The sequence below is a fragment of the Aquarana catesbeiana genome, linkage group LG11 (assembly GCF_042186555.1).
Source record: "Aquarana catesbeiana isolate 2022-GZ linkage group LG11, ASM4218655v1, whole genome shotgun sequence".
Classification (NCBI taxonomy): domain Eukaryota; kingdom Metazoa; phylum Chordata; class Amphibia; order Anura; family Ranidae; genus Aquarana; species Aquarana catesbeiana.
The window spans coordinates 22,861,763-22,885,915 of NC_133334.1; the positions used below are offsets into that span (position 1 = coordinate 22,861,763).

A 24,153-nucleotide genomic window follows, 5' to 3' on the forward strand; every position below is an offset into this window, starting at 1 on the left:
CCTCTTTCCAATATTTTCTGAATGATAAATGATGTAGGTAATGGTCGTTGTCGTTTTTGAAAGTTAGTAATTGTCATGCGTTACGGTTGATTTCTGCAGCTTACCAACTCTGCGGATCTCGTTTTACTTTTGTGATCGCTCATATAAAGGCAGACAAGGACTTCTGCCACAGCTCCTACCCGGCTGGACACGTTCCCTACTGTCGCCTATATGGCAGAAAGAACAGAGAGGAACAGAAGGAGGGAGAACAGACTTAAAAGAGTATTTCAGCAAGTTATAGAATATTAATACAAAAGTTATAGAAGGTTAGTGAAAGCTAAGCTAAGCGATCTCTTAAAACAGCAAGAAAATTAAAGGGCTGTGGCAACTGCCTCATCTAGTTTTTAAGCTGCGACTTGGAGCTGTTTCAAGATACAACTTAGCTGGAAGGAAAGATAATTTTCTAGCTGCAAATGTTACATTGTATTCTCAGACCAAACCCTTTAGTAAATATTTAAATTTTAGGCTGGATGCTCAGAAAGCTGACTGAAATAAAAGAAAGAGCGCTAGATGTTCATCCTAAGAGTTCATGGTCTTTTAATATAGATTCATTTGCGACAAGAGGAAGATAAAAGGAAGCCCGCCCGTTTCAGGGGCCAAACAATCCCGCTTCATCAGGGCTTGGAGGAGCAATGACAAATCTTACTTTAGGACGTTTTGCTCTATTTCAAGGATAGTATTAGTCACAGTGGATGTGTGTTTAACATGCTTCAGTTTGGTTTCAGCAGGAATCCCCGTGATAACATGTTCATGTCTACATTAGGGTCAATGATCTCATATAGGAGACCCTTCCCCTTTGTATATATCAGCTGTCATTTACTGAATATGTCATTCTTTTCTTTTTTATCTTTTTTTGATGGTTGGGATGGTGGTAGTGGTGGTGGTGGTGGTGGGGTGGTGTTTGTTGGGATGGTGGTAGTTGTGGTGGTAGGCTGGTGTTTGTTGGGATGGTGGTAGTGGTGATGGGGTGGTGGTAGTTGGGATGGTGGTAGCAGTAGTGGTGGTGGGGTGGTGGTAGTTGGGATGATGGTAGCAGTAGTGGTGGTAGCAGTAGTGGTGGTGGGGTGGTGGTAGTTGGGATGATGGTAGCAGTAGTGGTGGTGGTGTGGTGATAGTTGGATGGTGGTGGTGTGGTGGTAGTTGGGTGGTGGTGGTGTGGTGGTAGTTGGGTGGTGGTGGTGGTAGTGGTGATGGGGTGGTGGTAGTTGGGATGGTGGTAGTGGTAGTGGTGATGGGGTGGTGGTAGTTGGGATGGTGGTAGCGGTAGTGGTGATGGGGTGGTGGTAGTTGGGATGGTGGTAGCGGTAGTGGTGGTGGTGGGGTGGTGGTAGTTGGGTGGTGGTGGGGTGGTGGTAGTTGGGTGGTGGTGGTGGGCCTGTCATCCAGTGGGAGTGAAGTGACTGGACCAGATGTGTCATGTAAGTGAATGGGGCTGGTGTGTTAGGGATAGGCAAAAGCCCGAACATTTAAGGTTCAGTCTGAACCTAAAGCTCGTCCCTACTTTTAACACACGTCCACTGTGACTATTAATGCTCCCTCCTTGAGATAAAACACAGTGCAGGAAATTTTTAGATAGAGATTTGTCATATACCCACCCCACCCTGATAAAGGGGGGTTGTCTGGCGCTCTGAAACGCGTCAGTGAACTTGTATCTTCTGTTTGCCTCAAGTTTGTCAACAATAATTGACTATGGACTCTTAAGACCACCGTCTGTAAATTCCACTTGGATCCCTCAGTGGAGGCCATCGCCTTTTTGAAGGGACCCAGGCTTTGTAGTAAAGCTGCCAAGGTTGTCATCAAGCCCAAGCTGTTGTCCCAGCATTGGTCCTTGGACCCCCCCATTTTCTTGGTGTAAAATGAGAATGGCTGATTGAAGGAGTACTGCAAGCACCCCATAGGGGATTTATATTTTATAGCGCTATGCCTTGCGTTCACACACTGCATGCATCACACAAACGCAGAAAGAAATCGTGGATCAGTGTGCACTGGCCAAGGTGAAAAATAAAAATTAGGAAATGTACACAAAACAAATAACCATTAATACTCAGTCCAAATATTTTTCTATTTTGAAAGAGGATTGGTTATATATATATACTGTCTATCTAGATATAAAGACTATGGGGTAAACTTCTAAAAAAAAAAAAAAAAAAAAAAATAGTAATTCGCCTGCTGAAAAGTGCATTAACAAATCTTCTATTTAAACGGTCAAAGAAATGAGGGTTGTCGGGAATTTCCTTTGATGCTTAGCGCCATCTAGTGGCCAAATGTGGTATTTTACTATTTTAAATCAATAAAAAACATAGGGGATAGTCTAATAACATTCACTATTCTATATATATATATATATATATATAGAATATATATTTACTGTCTGAACTTCTATATATACCGGTATATATATATATTTTGATTATATATAGATCTATATAGCTCTATATAGATATAGAGCTATATAGATCTATATATATATATATATATATATATATATATATATATATATATATATATATATATATATATATATATATATAGATCTATATATAATCAAAATATATATTTTAGATTCTAAAATAGATCTATATAGATCTATATAGCTCTATATCTATATATATATATATATTTATATAATATATATATATATATTTTTTTTTTTTAAATACTCTCCTTTATACTCTTTTTAATGTAAACTTTTGTTCGTTTGTTTGTATGAAATCAAGATTATGTAACAATGACTGAAAGGTCAAGGCTCTCTCAAAAATGCAGCAATAAGTCATCTGTCTACCATCTGCTCATGTTTTGCCTTTGCTGATCCCTCCTCCTCTTCCTAAAAAAAAATGATGATGACATTTGTATTCCATTTTCATTTACCATACATTATTATAGGTCCAGTGTTGCCACCATTGGATCTCTGTGCTTCCCTAAGCAATGCAGGCAGATCCAGGCTGGTGGGAGGGGCTGGCAGGGTGACATCACAGCACCCTGCCTCTGTACTCCTCCCAACAGCCTCCCTCAGTTCTGATGCAAGAAGTGGGGGGAGTTAGGCAATTCTTAAAAGGGGTGGATGTCAGTCTGGAGGAGTGGGCGTTCCCAGGCTGTATTTTGCAAGGTAACACCCACATGCGATGCTGAACCTCCATGATTGAAAGAAATACAATCCAACGAATGAAAAGGGGTGGGCCAGGGACAGTCAGGCTGGGGAGGAAAGACCTAAATCAGGGGTCTGAAACTGGTGGCCCTCCAGCTGTTTTGCAAAACTACAAGTCCCATGAGGCATTGCAAGGCTGACTCCCACAGGCAGAGGCATGGTGAGACTTGTAGTGGAGCAACAGGTGGAGGGCCGCCAGTTTGAGACCCCTGACCTAAATGACACGGGATGTCCTTCAGCCAGGAAATGAGGGCGGGGCTCTATCTGACTCGCTGCAGCTTCTAAAGCACATGGTGAGAAGCTCACAGTGTGCGTTGAAATCAGAGGAAGCCTTTTCTTTCCAGGAGAGGAGCCGCTACAACTGTGCAAAGACTGAAGGGAAGGCCGAAGGGAGGATGTAATACTCCAACCATCCAGCTTCATTCTTTAGACCATTTTTAGCCAACTGTTGGACAAAACATGGCAGTCCCTTCCCCCGAGAGCGCGGCGTCCCTGGGAACAGATGTCACATATTACAGCATGGACTGTAAGCTGTGGAATTTCCTTCGATTGAAGCATCCCAGGAATTCGGGAATGATGATTAAACTCGGAGTCTTCCGGAACTCTGATGGCTCAACATCTCCCGTATGGCCTGAGTCAGAAAACATCCCCTCCCCCCCTAATGCTGAAATCTAACATTCTCCTGATTTGGGTAATATTCATTTAAGACATGCAGCTAGACCATCTAACACTCCCCTCCCCCACAATGCTGCTGTCTGCTGTGCCTCCTGTGCTCCTTCATCCAGAGTGGGGGGGGGGGGGGGGGGCGCTCTAATACAGGAGGTGTGTTACTGGCCAGATCACCAGATGAAAACAGAGGGAAAAAAAGCCTAAAAAAAGAAAACGAATGCAGCCGCCCCATCTAATGATTTGTAAGCGGCAGTATATAACATTTTTTGGGCAACACCGCTTTAGGTAATATGTCAGTGTAACACTTGCAGGGATGTATTACCTCTCAGAGAGATCACAGTACTTTCCCAGGCAATGCTCCCGACTTAATTCTTTTTTTCCCAGAAGGACAGCACCATTTTTGTTCAGGCATCACACCTGAGACGTCGGCTCAGATGTAAATTCTGGTGCCGGTGTTCTTGGTTGTGTTCACGAATACCCGAGGGCTTGTTCACACCGGGTGCGGGAAAGTGATCAAAAGTGTGCGTTTTCCCCGCACCACATGGAAACGCGTTGCCTTCTACGAATGTGCGTGGGGGCCGTTATTTCTTAATGGCGCCCCCCACACATCTAGCAAATGCAGGTGTGTTCACGACAACCACCAAGATGCATGATACCATGCTGCTTGGTGCGCAGTTTTTAATATCGTACTTTTTTGCATGTGTCCGCACGCTGGGCAGCCCACTGAAAATTCACAGGCTGCCCAAAACGCGTTGCCACTTTATTGCCACAATGAAAGATTTACATGACTTTGATTGGAAGAGGTCCCTGGGTTTGGAAAGTCTCCATCATCAGCAGATATCTTTTGTCCTTTGATGTTTGTCATCCACCCTATGGGAGGGGCCTGCAAGGCCCCTCCCACAGTTCTGCTCTCTCCTTGTGCAGGTTGACTGGTCTTGTCTCCGCCCCCTCCTGTACTTTTCTACAGGCTGCTTGTAGGGGGTGGAGCCTGCTAGGCCCCTCCCACAGTCCCGTTCTCCTCACTTGTGCAGGGTGACCGGTCCTGTCTCCGCCCCCTCCTGTACTTATCTACAGGTTGCCTGTAGTGGGTGGGGCCTGCTGGGCCCCTCCCACAGCACTGATCACTCTCCTTGTGCAGTGTGACTGGTCTTGTCTCCGCCCCCTCCTGTAGTTCTCTACCGGCAACCTGTAGTGGGTGGAGCCTGCTGGGCCCCTCCCACAGTTCTGTTCTCTCTCCTTGTGCAGGGTGACTGGTCTTGTCTCCGCCCCCTCCTGTGCTTTTCTACAGGTTGCCTGTGGTGGGTGGAGCCTGCTGGGCCCCTCCCACAGCTCTGCTCTCAGTAAAGGCTATGTACAGCACAGTGTTGATGTCACTGCTACTTTTACATGGTAATATCAGGCTTTGCAAAGGAATTTGATACACAGAGAGTGGATTTCTATCCTTTGAGGCTATTGAGTAATATATATTAATGGAGATTTATGTGCCTGGAGTTCAGCTTTAATACATGGCAGAGTTCCGGAGATCACACTGGGGAGTCGGTATATTTTTTTTATGACTGTCCTGTTTGCGGAACATCCTGGCTCCCAGCATTGATGACACGCCGTTCTATAAAGTGTTTTCTTTTCCCGACCAGCCCTCGGCACGGCGCTGTCTGGTCATACGGCCTGGCTGAACATCAAAGACCCCCCCCCACAGGTGCCCACTGTGCCCGGAGGGAGCGCCCTCCCTCCCCCTTCCCTCCCTCCCCCATCAGATTGGCTTCTTTCTCTTTTATCTTGTGACTCTCAGTGATGGAAATGAGGAGCGACCCGCCGTCACCGCTATCATTATTTTACAGCTTTTAGTACTTTGATACATTGTTGCATTTGTATCCGGTTTTTAAAAAAGTCACAGATGTCTTTAACCACTTCCCGACCGTCCCAGGGCGAGGGCGGCCCTTCAGCGCAAAATCACGTACCTGTACGCGACTTCTTTCTTTGGGTCAGGCACGCGCCGCAGGTGACCCCCTCCTGATGTGATTGGACACAGCAGGAGCCAATCAGCGAGTTCGGCGGACCCGATGCCCCATTGATCGTTCCCAAGGCAGACAGAGCGGTGGTCTGCCTATGTAAACAAGGCAGATCGCCGTTCTGTGAGAGGGGAAGGTGGAGATCTTGTGTTTCTGCTAAGCAGGAACACGGATCTCTGTCTTCCCCCAGTTAAAGCACCTCCCCCGCACACAGTTAGCAAGCACTCCCTAGGAGCACATTTAACCCTTTGATGTTAACCCCTTCCCTGACAGTGTCATTAGTACAGTGACAGTGCATTTTTTTTAGCACTGATCACTGTATTGGTGTCACTGGTCTCCAAAAAGTGTCCGATTTTTCCGCCACAACGTCGCAGTCCCGCTAAAAGTCGCTGATTGCCGCCATTACTAGTAAAAAAAAAACAAAAAACAAAATAACAATTCCATAAATCTATCCCATAATTTGTAGATGCTTTAACTTTTGCGCAAACCAATCAATATACGCTTATTAGGATTTTTTTCCCCAAAAAATATGTAGCAGGATACATATTGGCCTAAATTGATGAAGAATTTCAATTTTTTTTTTACATTTTTTATTGGATGTTTTATAGCAGAAAGTAAAAAATATTTAGGTGTCCCCCAGTGTGACTCCTTGTACGCCACACGGGGCGAAGTGGTATCCCTGTTTGGAGTGGGAGTGGCCAAGGGAAACATGGGATCATCTGATTGATTGTAAAGGAATTCTGGCTGGGAGATCCCCCCCATTTCATACCTTTTATTGGTAATTATACCCTATGTTTTCTCAAAAGAAACTGTTAACTATTTGATGATACTTGAAATGTTAAAATATAATTTTTTAAACAGCAAACCTACCCCCTGAGGAAGACCATGACCACGAAGGTCGAAACGCGTAGGCAATTTTATGTGACAGATTTTCCAAAAAAATGAGATGCTCTATATAATCTTGTGTTTGCATCTTCTGTATTTGAAATGGTACCATATCTCCTACCAGAGCTTATATTTTAAATGCTATGTGCTCATGCCATGCCAACTTTTCAATAAAGAATTTCCTTTAACCTACTAATGAATTGATATTATTAACTTTGCCGCCTAAAACCCCCCTGGGGGAACCTTTCCCATTTTTAGTAAAAAAAAAAAGTTTTTTTTTTCAAAATTGTCAGTCTTTTTTTGTTTATAGCGTAAAAAATAATAAAAACGCAGGGGTGATCAAATACCAACCAAAAGAAAGCTCTATTTGTGAGGGGGGGGAGGGAAAGGACGTCAATTTTATTTGTGTACAGCATCACACGACTGGCTCGTTCAACGATGACCCTGGATGATACCTGAGCAAAGATGGCGCTGTCCTTCTGGAGAGAAAAACAGATGAAGACATTGTGATAGAAGAATCTGATCTGAAGAATCAGATTTCAAATTCTGAATGTCTCAGTGAGAGAATTTCATATCAGATTTGATTCAGGAAGTGAAGCGGCCGGTTGGAGGAAGGTCACGTTTCCTGATTAAACAGTCAGATACTGGTCTGTGTACACTGTACAAAGAACGGCGAGATTACAATCGCTCAGCGAGATTCTACTGCGGAGCGCTCACATAGAAATATACAGAAATATAACACTAATTATAAATCTAACACTAAATAAAAATAAAAATATAATACATAATGTAATCATAAATACAAATATAAATAAATCTAACAATATAATTAGAAATACAAATATAAATAATATTTATATATTATATATATTTATAATATATAATCTAACATTATGTATAACTAAATCTAACACTAAATACAAATATAAATTTTAAAAAATATATATAATTATAAATAAAAATATAAATCTAACACTAAATATAGATACAAATAAATATAACAAGTAACATAATTGTAAATAAAAATATAAATATATAAATATATAACTAACTATAAGTATAACTAACCCTGACACTTAGGCCTCATGCACACGTATACGTTATAATAACCTTATAAAAACGCCAGTAGCTTTGCAGTGAGTTTTTCAACATTTTTGCAATAGCATTTTTTTAGCGTTTTTCAGCGTTTTTTTCAGAGTTTTTTAAAAAAAACATTTTTTACTAATTTTTTTAATGGATGAAAAACCAGTTTTTGGCGTTTTTCAGTGTTTTTCAGCGTTAGTGTTTTTTTAAAAAAAACATTTACAGTTTTTTTTTGTAATGGATAACAAATGTTGAAAAACGCGTTTTTCAGCATTTTTCCAGCGTTAGCGTTTTTTTTTAAAAAACTTTTTTTTTTTTAAATGGATGAAAAACATTGAAAAACGCGTTTTTCAGCGTTTATCTGTGTTTTTTTTTACATTAGAGTGTTTTTACAGCTGAAAACTGCCTCTCAGAACCCACTAGTTTTTTTTTTTTTTTTTTACAGCCAAAAAGTGCCCCAATCAAAAACAGTTGATAACAGCCTATGTGTGCATGGACATATAGGATAACATGCTGGAGGCCTCAATATTAATATATACATTTAGAAAAACAATAAATCTAATTATAAATAAAAATATAAATCGAATGCTAAATATAGCTAAATCTCACACTAAATATAAGTATAACTTAAAAAAAATATAATTATAAATAAAAATATAAAAAATCTAACCCTATAAATAAAACAAAATATAACTAAATCTAACACTAAATATAAATATTACTTAAAAAATATTTATATAATTATAAATAAAAATATAAATATAAAAATCTAACCCTAAATATAACACAAAATATAACTAAATATAACACTAAATATGAATATAATGAAATATTTCCTGTAAGGTGCTTTTTATAAGACTGCTTAGAATAAAGGGGACAGTAAATCAGTAAATTAGAAAACACTTGAAGCTTATGAGAAGTGAAGATATTTGTCACATAGTGCAGAAGAGCCAGGCTGGGTTAGACGTGCAGATCTGGCCAAGCACATATATAATCATTACATGATAATCAGCGGAGTACCTGGCCCGGGTCGGGAAAAAACAACTTGCGCCTAATCGGAGCCTCTCCATCGGATGCTCTCTGCATTGAAGGGAACTTCAGTCAAAGAAAAAAAAAAAAACCTTTACAGCAGGCTGTACTATCTATAAAATGTCGCATCTCTTATTATTGGGCCTATGTTCTCAAAGTGTTCCCTGAGCTTTGGATCCATTGTACCCTGAACAGTGTGACACCATTTCCTTACCCTGCCCTTATCTCTATGGGGTCACCAACCTACCCCCGCCCACACAGGTCTGAACTCTGTATATTGCCCAAACCATTCGCCATCCTTCTCCAGTGCCTGAAATACGAAGCTGTCAGAGCTTTGCTCAATGACCTCAGATAACCCCAGATGTAGCTATCTAACTATGCTTTGATATATTCTTATTTGATCTATCTGTTGTCTTCTGAGTTTTCAAGACAGCTAGACAGATAAACAACCGCTAAAGGGTATTTATGTTCCTCTGAATACAATACGGAATTTGTGTGAAGATATTTCCCTGAGTGCTTACATAACAAACACATATTTTCTCAGGGAGAATCTTCCTCTGTTGATATCTTTATGTAAGAAGCAGCACCAGGCAAATGTAAAAAAGGGACCCGCCTTCCCATCCCCCAAGCCACGGCAACTGGATTTGTCTGGAACGACGTGCGGGTAAAAAAAACCTTTATAATTCGTATCGCCCAGTTTTGTACAAAAACATTGCTCAGGATAAACATCAGAGCAGGAAGAACTTGACTTTTCAGATCTATTGACTTATTAGGGTGCTGAACCCGTGACAACCCACGGCAAGGCCTTGAACAAAACCGGGAGATTTATCAGCTAATCTGCTGCGGAAGTGGGGGGATATTAAGGGTTTCAAGGGCTCTATATATTTCCAGTAAATCAGAAAAATATTATAACTATAAAAAAAAAGGAAAAAATAAATGATTTAAAGCCTTAGTCCAAAAATATTTGTATGGATAGAATAGAGAAGAGTTACATTTGTATCATTTTTTTTGTTATGTGACCACATTGGGGAGATTTTACGTCCCTGTGACGCCATTACATACAAATTGGGGGAGCGTCCGGGAGAGGAAGAAAACAGTGTTGTGTTTATAGGAAAAAAATTTAATTATCAAGGTGGGCAGTGACACTTAGAACTGCAATGTGGGTAGGAACTCCTGGGTAAGTGGATGAGAGCACCCAAAACTACAAGATGGGTAGGAACCCCTAAAACTACAAGATGGACAGTTACACCCAAAACTATAAGGTGGGCAGGAACACCTAAAACTACGAGATGGATGGGTACACCCAAAACTACAAGGTGGGTAGGAACTCCCAAAACTACAAGGTGTATGAGAACACCCAAAACTACATGGTGGGCAGGAACTCCCAAAACTTCAAGGTGGGCAGGAACACCTAAAACTAGGAGGGCAGGAACACCTAAAACTAGTTGGAGGGCAGGAACACCCAAAACTACAATAAGGTCAGGAACACCCAAAACTACAAGGAGGACAGGGACACCCAAAACTACAATGTGGGCAGGAACATCCAAAACTCCAAGGTGGGCGGAAGAGGGGAGATATTAGGGGCTCCGGGGGCTCTAAATATTTCCAGTAAATCAGAAAAATATTATAACTATAAAAAAAAAAATGTTAAAATAAATTATTTAAAGCCTTACTCCAAAACATCTGTATGGATAGAATAGAGAAGAATTACATTTTTATACATTTTTTTGTTATGTGACCACATTGGGGAGATTTTACGTCACTGTGATGCCATTACATACAAATTGTAGAGAGGAAGATAACCCAAAACTACAAGCTGGACAGAAACATCCAAAACTTTGAGGTGGGCAGGAACATTCAAAACTACAAGGAGGGAAGGAACATCCAAAACTACAAGGAGGGAAAGAACATTCAAAACTACAAGGTGGGCAGGAACAAAACTACAAGGAGGGAAGGAACATCCAAAACTACAAGGTGGGAGGGAACATCCAAAACTAAAAGGTGGGAGGGAACATCCAAAACTACAAGGTGGGCAGAGAGATCTAAAACTACAAGGTGGGCAGGAACATCCAAAACTACAAGGAGGGAAAGAACATCCAAAACTACAAGGTGGGCAGGAACATCCAAAACTACAAGGTGGGCAGGAACATCCAAAACTACAAGGAGGGAAGGAACATCCAAAACTACAAGGAGGGAAAGAACATCCAAAACTACAAGGTGGACAGGAACATCCAAAACTACGAGGTGGGCAGGAACATTCAAAACTACAAGGAGGGAAGGAACATCCAAAACCACAAGGAGGGAAAGAACATCCAAAACTACAAGGAGGGAAAGAACATCTAAAACTACAAGGTGGGCAGGAACATCCAAAACTAAAAGGTGGGCAGGAACATCCAAAACTAAAAGGTGGGCAGGAACATCCAAAACTACAAGGAGGGAAAGAACATCCAAAACTACAAGGTGGAAGGGAACATCCAAAACTACAAGGTGGGCAGGAACATCCAAAATTACAAGGTGGGAGGGAACATCCAAAACTACAAGTTGGGCAGGGACATCCAAAACTACAAGGTGGGCAGGAACATCCAAAACTACAAGGTAAGAGGGAACATCCAAAACTACAAGGTAAGAGGGAACATCCAAAACTACAAAGTGGGCAGGAACATCCAAAACTACAAGGTAAGAGGGAACATCCAAAACTACAAGGTGGGCAGGAACATCCAAAACTACAAGGTAAGAGGGAACATCCAAAACTACAAAGTGGGCACGGACATCCAAAAGTACAAGGTAGGTGGGAACTTCCAAAACTACAAGGTGGGAAGGAACATCCAAAACTACAAGGAGGGAATGAACATCCAAAACTACAAGACGGCAGAAACATCCAAAACTACAAGGTGGGCAAGCACATGACCAGGCATGAATACATTGTCTCTGCTTTTCCGATAAGACAGTGGAAACACGTCACATTTAGGTGGAGAAACCCTTTAAAATATTTCCTAACTTCTGTCACCTAAAGGTAATTGCCATTTATTTTACCAGAAATGATGTGTAAGCTTGAAAGGAAAACCCTAGCGGTTGGTAATGTAGATTTTGGTTTCCTGTTGTCCCATTCATGAGGTTATCAACCAGAAATGTACACTCTGTGCAGAACCAAAACTGGACTTACATGTTGCAGTAGCTTCTTAGACTGAGTGCCGCAGTGGGCGGAGACAGAGGAAGATGGAGATGAAGGAGAAGATGAAGAAGGAGGGTCATAGAAAGGGATTGGAGAGGTGAGAGGGGATAAATCAGGAGAGAGGAGAGTATTCTGTGGAGTGGAGAGGAGACAGAGAGGAGAATTATATCCAATGATACAAAAAAAAGAAACAAAATAGCAAAACAAAAGTTATAAAGCAACAGATGAAAAGACCAAGAATACAGTACACAAACTAGACATGTGCAAACCGAAAAAATGTGTTTCACTTTGTTTCAATTGGTTTCACTTTGTTTTCACATGATAAATTCGTTATGTCACTAATTTAATTTCATTCATTTGTTTCGGAATTCGTTTAGTTTCATTTTGTTTCATTCAATTTCGTTCTGTTTATTCATTTTCTGACGAATTCCAAATTTTCGGAACGATTCAATCTCAGTGTATAGAATAGCCGATTGTTAAGGAGCGGGCCGGGAAACCAGCTGCCCCATCCTTAACAACCGATAACTCATCAGCTGTCAGCGGGCTTCCGCGCTGACAACTGAAATGTAAACAAAAGAATGCTGGCAATTAAAAATTCTGAAAAAAACAATGTGGTATCCACCTCCGCCCCAAAGCACCCCCCCCCCCCCATTTAGAGGGCATGTGGCCTGGTATGGCCGGGCTGCATGCTCAAGTAAAGGGTCTGGTATGGATTTTGGGGGGACCCCACGCCATTTTTTTTTTTTTTTTACATTTTGGAATTAGGTTCCCCTTTAAAGCCATACCAGACCCGGATCTCTGAGTTTTGTATTGCCGACATTCTTTTTTTCACATTTTAGCTCTCAGTGTGGAAGCCCGCTGACAGCTGTGTCATCGGTTGTTAAAGACGCAGCGGCGGCTGGCTTCCCGGCCCACTCCTTAACAATCGGCTATTCTTCACACAGAATTTGAATCGGTCGATCATTTTTTGACCAATCCGAATTTGAATCATTTCGAAAAATTTGGAATTCATTAGAAAATGAATATACGAAATTAAATTAAACACATTTCAACAAAATGCATTACTATTTAATTTGGAGATTCAGATACATCCGAATCTCCAAATAACCAAAAATTTATATTCGGTCTGAAAGGAATTGCACATGTCTAACACAGGCAGCAAAAAAAAAAAGTTTTGACTTTAGGTAAATTTTAAGTGATTTAATCTTGCACACAGGTATGTGGCATTACCTCTTTAGATTGAGCGTTGTTGGGGGCGGAGTCAGTGGCAGATGGAGACAGAGGAGTAGAGAGGTCAGGAATTCGGGGATCAAAGAACGGAATTTTAGAGGAGAAATGAGGTAAGCGGGGAGCGGGCAGTTTATCCTGTGCAGAGCAGAAGCCATACAACAAAAACATTAAAACAACGGTATTATAAGGCATTATGTATTAAAGCTGACGTTTAATCTGCTTATCGTTTGCCTTTTGCCTTCCCTGGTTCCCCCCCTCCCCCATCATCTTTTCCTTTTTTATTGACATACCTTATTTTATACCCAATGCCATCATCACTGGGTCTCTTTGCTTCTCTGTGCACTGAAGGCAGATCATAGCTGGTGGGAGGAGCCAGTAGGGGGCTGTACATAGCTTCCTGAAAACATCACAGCCCCCTGCATCAGTACTCCTCCCAAGGGCCCTCAGTCCTGATGTAAGCAGTGGGCTTTCTCTTGGGAGGTGTTATGTAAATGTCAAAAAGCCTTGATGGGTGGAGGGCCGCCTGGAGACAAAACTATTCCATTTGCATGCAGGCATTCCTCTGTAACGCCCACATGTGATGCTGATCATCTATGATTGACAGATTCCGCTGAAAGCCGCTGAGGGGCACAGTTTACTGTCCTTCAAGCTTTAGTGGGCCAGACTGTGGCCAGTAGGAGCAGAAAATGACCTGGTGTCAGTGGGAGGAATAGTGTCCCATCATTGGTGTCAGTGAGAGAAATAGTGGCCCATTGTTGGTGCGAGTGGGAGGAGTAGTGTCCATCATTGCTATCAGTGGGTGGAATAGTGTCCCATTGTTGGTGTCAGTGGGAGAATTAGTGTCCCATTGTTGGTGTCAGTGGGAGGAATAGTGTCCCATTGTTGGTGTCAGTGGAAGTAATATTGCCCCATCATTCATGTCAGTGGGAGGAATAGTGGCCCATCATTGGTGTCGGTGGGAGGAGTAGTGTCCATCATTGGTGTCAGTGGGAGGAATAGTGGCCCATTGTTGGTGTCAGTGGGAGGAATAGTGGCCCATTGTTGGTGTCAGTGGGAGGAATAGTGTCCCATTGTTGGTGTCAGTGGGAGGAATAGTGTCCCATTGTTGGTGTCAGTGGGAGGAATAGTGTCCCATTGTTGGTGTCAGTGGAAGTAATATTGCCCCATCATTCATGTCAGTGGGAGGAATAGTGGCCCATCATTGGTGTCAGTGGGAGGAGTAGTGTCTATCATTGGTGTCAGTGGGAGGAGTAGTGTCTATCATTGGTGTCAGTAGGTGGAATAGTGTCCCATTGTTGGTGTCAATGGGAGGAATAGTGTCCCATTGTTGGTGTCAATGGGAGGAATAGTGTCCCATTGTTGGTGTCAGTGGGAGGAATAGTGCCCCATTGTTGGTGTCAGTGGGAGGAGCGGGTGAGGTGGTGGGAGTGGAGCTTTAGGGAATGCAATTGTAATCTGGGGCAATGTGGGGGGGGTGGGGGTTGGTCCACCACAGCACCCCCCTAGATCCGGCCATGCAGCATTTACCTACTTGGTGCCCCTGCATTCCCTGCTGTTGGTGCTATTGTGAACTTAGCAGCCTCGGCATCCTTCCTTCCAGACATGCATTTGCCTGGCTTGTCAATGTAGGCTACTGGGGCTGTTATGTTTGCATGGCATCCCTCCAGGTAGGCTTGGTTGGACACCCTTGGGCTAGATAAGGGGTCTCCAAACTTTCTAAAGAGAGGGCTAATTTACTGTCCTTCAGATTTTAGGGGGTCCGGACTGTTCCCAGTGGGAATACAAGGCCCGATCTTTAGTATTAAGATAAGAAATAGTTGGGGTCAGTAGGAGTAATAGTGCCCCCATTGTTGGTGTCATTGGAAAGGAATAATACCTTAAGGGCCAGATAAAAGCAAGCAAAGGGCCACATCCAGCCCCACGGCCACAGTTTGGAGACCACTGGGCTAGATGGTCCTGGGTGTCCTCCAGCCAGAAAACGAGGTGGATTCCATCTGAGGAAGCCATTTCAGTTCAGGAGAGGAGCCGATACAACTGTGCAAGACTGCAATATATCCAATTATGTGGCTAACCCAACCAATAATTCTGGTAATACCTGACCTTCCTGTAATTAGGTTATCACGCCGAGTATTATGTATCACACTGATGGCGGCATGCAGAACATTCCGGAATATTCACCTGCGGGATGTCCGAGGGGCCGAACATGGAGGCCAAGTGCGCCGCCTTCTCCCTAATGTTCTTTTTATGGAAATCTCTGATGGCCAAAGCTTGAGCCCTTTTCTGCCAGAAGGGGATGGAGAGAGAGGAAAAGAGAGAGAAAAATGAAACAAGAAAAGACAGGCGGAGACGCATAACCGGCGCAAAAGAAATTCGCTGCTATTGCGGGCAGTGATGGCCCAATGAAAAGGAAAGCCGCACACCCGTCTTTGTATTATAGACCTGTCCGATCTGCAGAGATCTGAGCCAATCAAGAGCCTTAGTGATCAACAGACTTGGACAATTCTCCGCAGATTGGCTGCAAATGTTCAACCAATCTAAATAGATTCGCCAGGTTTGTGAATCGAGTTATTCATCTCTAGTTGCAAATAATCGGAATCAGTTTTGTAAATTTTTTTTTTTTATATAAATAATTATCGTTTATTCTTTTGCGCCGGTTTTCAGGAAAAGAGAGAAGATTCAGGACATGCAAAGTGCAGATCACCTGACGCAAAACCTGCTAAGGGCTTATTTACTAAAACCACGCCGCCAACCAGGGTGGGTGGTGATCACTTGGGAAAACGTGGTGCTTGTGGGTAGAAATATTGATCCCTCGGATAAGCTTACTAATCAATTCAAGTGCCAGTCCACCCAAAAGTGATATTTAAAAAAAAAAAAAAAAATTATATATATATATATATATATATATATATATATATATATATATATATATATATATATTCACACACTTACCCTTAAGGTCTTTGTAACAGGAGGACTAACATGCAAGCCTGATATCTGACCCCCTAAATAAGGGGTCTATTTATGAAAAAAAAAATCCATAGCCATTTGTTAAGTGAATCTGCAACATTCACTTTATGTGAATAGGGCAAAAACATGCTATTTTCTCTTCTAAACAAATGTTCCTTATATATGGGCAGCAGTAAAATACTGCATTACTTCCACTAGATGGAGCTGATGCACATAGGAAATACATATGCTTTACGTAAGTGCAACCAATGGAATTGGCAAATAAATGTAACCAATGGTTACTAATTCCCTCTAGTGTTCTCTACAATGTTACATGTTACAAAGGACTATTCCATATGCTCCTCTGCGCCATCTAGGGGTCCTAATGCAGTAGTTTACTACTACTAATAGAAATATAGGCAATATAACATCCAGGGAGCTTTTCTGAAATACTCTGAACATGTTCTATGTGAATATTGTGGAAAAAGCGTTTCTGGTTAGTGGAAAAGCATTGATGGTGCATGAAAGGGTCAACGCATGCCGAAAGATTATTGTTAAAGGACCAGTAAACCTTTTAAAATCGTTACCTTTATGGAAAAGATCAATGTTCACAAGCATGTATGTGAGAGTTCTGATATGTTTACATCGCATTTGTTCATACAGTTAAACCTTCCAACTCTTTTTTCAACATCATCATCCATTTTTGGCTCAGTAGGGCTCACCGGAGGATGGGGGATGGGTGGGTAGTTTGCAGAAAAATGTCTCAGGAAGTTCTCGTTATCACAAAAGAAGACTTTCCGACCTTTGGGCAAAAGCTTCCTCAGATCTCATTTTCATTGGTCTACTTCAGGGGTCTCCAATCTTTCTAAACAAAGGGCCAGTTGACTGTCCTTCAAACTTTAGGGGGTAAGATTGTGGCCAGTTGGAGTAGAAAATGACCTAGTGTCAGTGGGAGTAAACTATTCCCCATCTTTGGTAGGAGGAATAGTGTCCCATAACTGGTGTCAATAGGAGGAATAGGGCCCCATCAATGGTGTCAGTGGGAGGAATAGTGCCCCATCATTGGTGTCAGTGGGAGAAATAGTGCCCCATCATTGGTGTCAGTGGGAGGAATAGTGCCCATCATTGGTGTCAGTGGGAGGGATAGTGCCCCATTACTGGGGTCAGTGGGAGGGATAGTACTCCATTGTTGATGTCAGTGGGAGGAATAGTGACCCATCATTGGTGTCAGTGGGCGGAATAGTGCCCCATCACTGGTATCAGTGGGAGGAATAGTGCCCCATCGTTGGGGTCAGTGGGAGGAATAGTGCCCATCGGTGTTAGTGGGAGGAATAGAGTGAGCAGGAACTATGGCCCACTGTTGCTGACAGTGGGGGGAATAAGAGTCGGATAAAAGCAAGCAAGGGCCACATCCAGCCTTTGGGCCGCAGTTTGGGGACCACTGGTCTTGTTGATGTTGTGTCCCGTGCCATGTCCTGGGATCACAGCATCATCCTTATTTGAGTTTCTGTGCATACACAGTAATTCAATAAGGCATTCATTAAAGTGGGGGAACACATAAGGGGAGGTCCCTGCACCTTCAGAGGTGGAGCTTGGCTAGTGCACTCCAGTAAATGGGCAGGGTTTGGTAGAACTGCCTGGTCACTGGGTGGGCGTAGGTAGACTGCCGGCATGGTTAACTGTGTCCCAGGATGGAAATGTCCATAAGTATGTATATTTTAACAAATCCAACACTGGAGATCAGCAAACTTCTAAAGAGTAAAGTTCAATTAGTTGGGGCTCGATTAAAAAAACCTCTGAAATTCGTAATTTCCCAACCAAAAATCCCACTCAAGTCAACAGGAATCTGAACCAGGCTCCAAAAAAGTTAAGTGTAGAGCAGCAAATGATGCAAAATTGTGCAGAATGGTTTGGGAAGCTCCTGGCAGCCTGATGAGTTGATGGGGCCAAAAACATCCTAAGACATTTCCTTCAAAGATGTTTCCAAGGTTCCACAGATTTACCAAATTTTCTTAGAAGGGTGGGTCCTGGAGGCACTGGCAGTCAAGCTCAGGGTGACCAGGGAACAGCAGATATAAGGCAGAAATGTCCTTGTAGCCACCATGGTCCCTTTCTCCTAGAAGCCTTTCGGAAATCCAAACTACCAAAAATAAGACTAAAATTTGGATTTGACCCAGGCCATCTGAATTTATGAAATTTGGTGTGGGTCTAATGTCTTCTGAATTTCGGGATGAACTCTATCCAACACACAACTGACTGCTATCAGATGAAGAACCTGCTTAACCTAAAATGGCGACTTACCCAACATCTGGCCAAAGTTCACTGAATGTCAAATATTTCATTTTTCAATAGCTGCAAAGACTTTCACATACATCAATGGTGAACACTATTAGTAACTCTTTCTCATAAAGTAACTCTTTGTTTTAGGTTTGCTGTAAATTTAGTGGAGTGTTGTTTAAGGAATGTGGTAAGAGTAGTACTATCCTGGGTAAAAATTCAAGTAATACCCTTAAAGTAGACCTGTCATTGATATTCACTTTAGGTGAACCAATAGGGCCATGTTGGCAACACACAAGAAAAAACAGCCTGCTCCTTAGCAGCCTAGCCTAGGCAAGGATCACATGGACTCCAATTATTAGAGACTACAGTAGATGTGCAAAGAGCTATGAAGCTCAGCAAGACACAACTGCTGTGTAGGACCACCAAGTAGAAAGTAGAGCCTGCATGTGTAATGGGTTCCTAACATATGCATCCATGGGGAACAGCAACAGTAACTAAGATATCACAACCAGCTCCTGTTGCGTTGGCAGCTTCCAATCATGTGATCAGAAAGCCTGTTCTGGCCTCCTGGCATTTAGAGTCCCTTAAAAGGCTTGGGGTAGGAGGCGACAGCAAGGGGTTTTATTAATCCTTAGTGATCCTACCATGAAGGTCCTTGTTCAGGCTCTGCCTATTATGGGATGACAACCATCTCCCATTTGTCCTCCTGCATTGTCCCATGCTCCCTGGGTGGAGTCTTGAGCTACACACAGTGCAGAGGAAAGGCAACCATTATCACTTTCAGGAAGCCAGTCCAATGCAATGATGTTCAGCTGATAGGCATGCAGACAGGAAGTGTCTGAAAAAGGCTGAAGGGGGTCAGCAGCATTGACATGAAAAAGAGAATTAAAAAAATGATGAAAAAACCTGGCAAACTAAATGCCAGTCATTTAGGCGTTAAGTCAACTTTAAAGATGTGGCCTCAGTCGGTTATTTTTACCCACAGATGTACTACTCATGCCCTGACCTGGTATGTGAATGGATTGGCTTTGTCACCTGCTGGGCCTTCTCTTCGATGTGCTGGAGACGCTCCAAGATGCCAGTCAGCAGAAGAGCAGAGGGACAGGCAGAGCTGAGGGAGTCCCCCCCTTCTGCTGGACTGGAGGGTCGGTCAACCTCTTCCCTCGACTGCCTCCTCATAGGTGGGTCTGCCTCTCTGGGGACGGTCACCGCAGCCCTCACCCTGGTCACACGAGCCACAGTGGGCATGGATGGCAAAGGTGGTGGTCTGACCACTGGTGGAGTCCTAGCTATTCCCTGAAACTGGTAAAGACCGCAAATGAAAAGTTGGGTCCTCGTTGGAGGCCAAACACCATGCTCTTCATGCCAATCACTAGTTTAAAGATCACCCATTTCAAAGAGGAACTTGTATATTTAATGCGGCGATTCTCCTCCCCTAAATAGCCAAACTTGAAATACCCCTCTGTCTGGGAGGTGTCCCCTTCCAAAGGCTGCCGGATTTTATTTTAGTATTTGGAAGCCCAACTAGTTCTGGATTCAATGTGGAAGAGTTAGAACCTCTTTCAGGTTTTTATCTTCAGGCAGAAAATGGAGAGGTAGCACTAGAACCCCAAGGATATCCTAATAGTATTGGGTTAGAACCACTCTCAGGTTTTTATTTCTTGGGTAAAATGAAGGGGTAGCACTAGAACCCTAAGGATAGCGTATTAGTATTGGGTTAAAACCTCTCTCAGGTTTTAGAGAGGTAGCACTAGAACACTAAAGATATCTTATTAGTATTGGGATAGAACCCCTCTCAGGTTTTAAGTCCCTGGGATAAATGAAGGGGTAGCAATAAGATCCCAAGAATAGCCTATTAGTATTGGGGTAGAACCTCTCTCAGGTTCAAATTATTTGGGATAAATGGAGGGGTGGCACTAGAAACCTAAGGATATCCTATTAGTATTGGGTTAGAACCTCTCTCAGGTTTTAATTCCCCTGGGATAAATGGAGGGGTAGCAATAGAATCATAAGAATAGCCTATTAGTATTGGGGTAGAACCTCTCTCGGTTTCAAATTTCATGGGATAACTAGAATGGTGGCACTAGAACCCTAAGGATAGCCTATTAGTATTGGGGTAGAACCTCTCTCAGGTTTCAATTTCTTGGGATAAATGGAGGGGTAGCACTAGAACCCCAAGGATAGCCTATCAGTAGTTGGATAGAACCTCTCTCAGGTTCAAATTTCATGGGATAAATGGAGGGGTGGCACTAGGACCCTAAGGATAGCTATTAGTATTGGGGTAGAACCTCTCTTAGATGTACATTTCTTGAGATAAATGAGGGGGTAGCACTAGAACCCTAAGGATGGCCTATCAGTATTGGGGTAGAACCTATAACAGGTTTTATTTTGGGGGATAGAGGGGTAGCATTAGAACCCTAAAGATAGCCTATCAGTATTGGGGTAGAACCTCTCTCAGGTTCAAATTATTTGGGATAAATGGAGGGGTGGCACTAGAAACCTAAGGATATCCTATTAGTACTGGGTTAGAACCTCTCTCAGGTTTTAATTCCCTGGGATAAATGGAGGGGTAGCAATAGAATCATAAGAATAGCCTATTAGTATTGGGGTAGAACCTCTCTCGGTTTCAAATTTCATGGGATAACTAGAATGGTGGCACTAGAACTCTAAGGATAGCCTATTAGTATTGGGGTAGAACCTCTCTCAGGTTTCAATTTCTTGGGATAAATGGAGGGGTAGCACTAGAACCCCATGGATAGCCTATCAGTAGTTGGACAGAACCTCTCTCAGGTTCAAATTTCATGGGATAAATGGAGGGGTGGCACTAGGACCCTAAGGATAGCCTATTAGTATTGGGGTAGAACCTCTCTTAGATGTACATTTCTTGAGATAAATGAGGGGGTAGCACTAGAACCCTAAGGGTGACCTATCAGTATTGGGGTAGAACCTATCTCAGGTTTTATTTTTGGGGATAAATAGAGGGGTAGCACTAGAACCCTAAGGATAGCCGATCAGTATTGGGGTAGAACCTCTCTCAGGTTTTAACCTCTTAGAATAAATGGAGGGGTAGAACTAGAACCCAAAGGATAGCCTATTATTATTCAGTTCCAAATCTCTGTCAGGTTTTCAGTTCTTGGGGAAAACGGAGTACTTCTCCACAGTTTCCCTGGTTTGTAACTGAATGAATCTGGGATTGAAGCACCACACCAAGACTTAATCATCCAGATATTAATTCATTCCAAATGAGATCAGATAAAAGACTTTGTCACAGTGGCAACGCGTTTTGGAGGACAAGGATCGCCTCTTCATAAGAGTCTGAAGATGATGAAGAGTGTGCTGGACTGAATTACAAACATTAATTAAGCAATATTTTTACCAGACAAGTGTTGGGGTGCAGAGTTCTTCAACCAGCCGCTGTTCTTCATTTTCGAGCCCTGACCAAGGGGGTGAGTTCTGTCACCCCATAATGGGTTGGCTCTGGGACAAGGTCCTTCATTTGATCTCATTTTGGAATATATTTATACCTGGAGGATTAACTCTTGGTGTGGTGCTTCAATCCCAGATTCATTCAGTTGCAAACTGGGGGAACTGTGGAGAAGCAGCCAGCCCAGAACCCAGATACCCTGTTGAAATACAACAGCTTCAACTCCATATTAGTAAGATATTCTTGGGGTTCTAGTGTTACAACTCCATTTTCCCCAAGAACTGAAAACCTGACAGAGATTTCGGACCCAATACTAACAGGCTAGCCTTTGGGTTCTAGTTCTACTGCTCCATTTATCCTAAGAGATTAAAACCTGAGAGAGGTTCTGACCCAACACTTCAATTCCAGATTCAATAGGTTTTTATTTCTGTCCCACTGGGAAGATTGTCCCTTTGTGTTAGGGCATGGGAAGGTGTCACCATGACGGGAAGTTAGAGGACCCTCTTTAGTGAGGAAACAGACCTCGTGGAGGTTCTAAACCTTCCACAATCTATCCAAAAGCTGGAGCTAAGGTGTGACTCCATATTTCATCCGATGCCTACGTTTCAAAACTTTACTGCGGTCCTCTTCTACCAAAAATATTACACATTCAAAAAGAAAAAAGCCATTTCTATAGGTTTCGACAGAAAATATTCACGGCAGAAGAACCCATCCCGTATACAAACTCTGCCCTCCCGCGACCCTCCAGTAAAGCCAAGTGCTCACTCATAACCAAACGCCGAGCGCCATACCTGTCTTGTCGGTGGAGGCCGGGCGGGAGGAGGGGGCGGGTCCTGCGGTTTAGCAAAGCGAGGGTTAACGGGAGGCGGGTCGCAGGGGGGAGGCTCTGGCACGGAATTATCAGAGAGGGGTAAAGCCTTCAAAATGGATGCAATGGTAAAAAAAAAAAACAAAAACAAAACAAAAATAACAAAAAACATAATAGCAGAAAATGGAGAGAAAAGGTTAGCAGAGGTGAGAACAAGAATGAGGCAGGAATGACGGCTAATCGAATGATTTGTACAACAATCGTCCCTTCCTTAAATTTAGCTTTAAGGAAGCAAAAAGTATAAAACATTACAAAGTATTAAAAAAAACACTTGTATGAAATTTTCTTAAATTTAATTAGAAAAAAAAAAGAAATATTGGAAAAAAAAAAGAAAAAAAAGTATCAAAAATCCATAGAAATACATTAATATTTTTGCTGTGTATCTATTAACCAGGGTGAGATAATACACCAAAATTACCGAAATTTGTGCACTGTTGGGTCCCATCAGCATTCCACCGCTGTGCTAATCCCCCTCTAAAAAAAAAACCTCTGGATTTATCTGTGTTTTACACCAATGACATCACGGCTCTTGCTCATTGCGGCTCGTCAGTCACACCAAAGGCAGGTGCATTGACACACCTGGGATGATGTCACTGCGGGGAGGGGGGTGCACTAAACAGCCCAGGACAGCGCCAGGTGTCTGACTGTAATCCTTTATAATCCCACCGTGAAAACATCAAAGATTCTATTGATTGAGAAGTTGCAATATGGCAAACTTGTCAGTATGGGCTTTAAAGGGATAATGGGAATGAGAGGGAGAACATTTATGGATCTGGCACAGAAATTCAACCATGTGCTGAAAAGATACATTAACCCCTTCCCGCCCACACTGGCGTCCCTTTAAAAAGGTTCTGAATGCCGGGGGGGGGGGGGGGGGGGGCGGAAAGCATCGGTGATCATGTGACCATTGTAATTGGCTATCACAGTGGTCACATGATTGGGAGCCGGTCCTGCCAACTACCAATCATCAGTGGGGTCTGAGAGCTGTCTTTGACTGGGCACTGAGCGCGCTCTCAGCACAGAAACGTCAGGTGCCCGGTGGCATCAAAGCCCACCCTTTTGCCATGTGTGTTATGCGGGTGACAACATGATAATGGAGTGTAGGAAGAAGCTCATATTCACCTAGGATGTTGAGACAGATTGAAGACAACAGCCAAAGGTGACCCTTCATTTAAAAACAACTTACTGTATAGTAACCAGTTGTGGACGGAAGACGTACTACATATGCCCAGAAAACCGTAATCACAGTACATGTCCTGCCTTTCTGCACCTCACATTTGTTGACAATCCCCTATTATCAAAATGATGGTTGAAAGTTGCTGTGTGAATACACACGTGTTTATAAACATTGTTCAGATGGGAGATAAAGAGAAA

The 24,153-nt window shown here is 42.7% G+C and overlaps 1 protein-coding gene across 7 annotated transcripts in view; it reads right to left on the reverse strand.

Moving 5' to 3' along the window:
- MICAL2 (microtubule associated monooxygenase, calponin and LIM domain containing 2) overlaps nt 1-24,153 on the reverse strand; it is a 320,593-nt gene that overhangs the window by 142,006 nt on the left and 154,434 nt on the right. For 4 of the 7 annotated variants that reach the window (XM_073604065.1, XM_073604063.1, XM_073604064.1 and 1 more), the window contains exon 17: nt 105-206. The exons of 1 other annotated variant lie outside the window; for it this stretch is intronic. In XM_073604065.1, the coding sequence (XP_073460166.1) occupies nt 105-206 (102 nt within the window). Of the gene's footprint in view, nt 1-104; nt 207-8,850; nt 8,911-11,962; nt 12,164-13,261; nt 13,397-15,439; nt 15,542-19,522; nt 19,790-22,702; nt 22,829-24,153 lie in introns of those variants that run through there. 2 more of the 7 variants (XM_073604070.1, XM_073604069.1) reach the window with 2 other exon arrangements.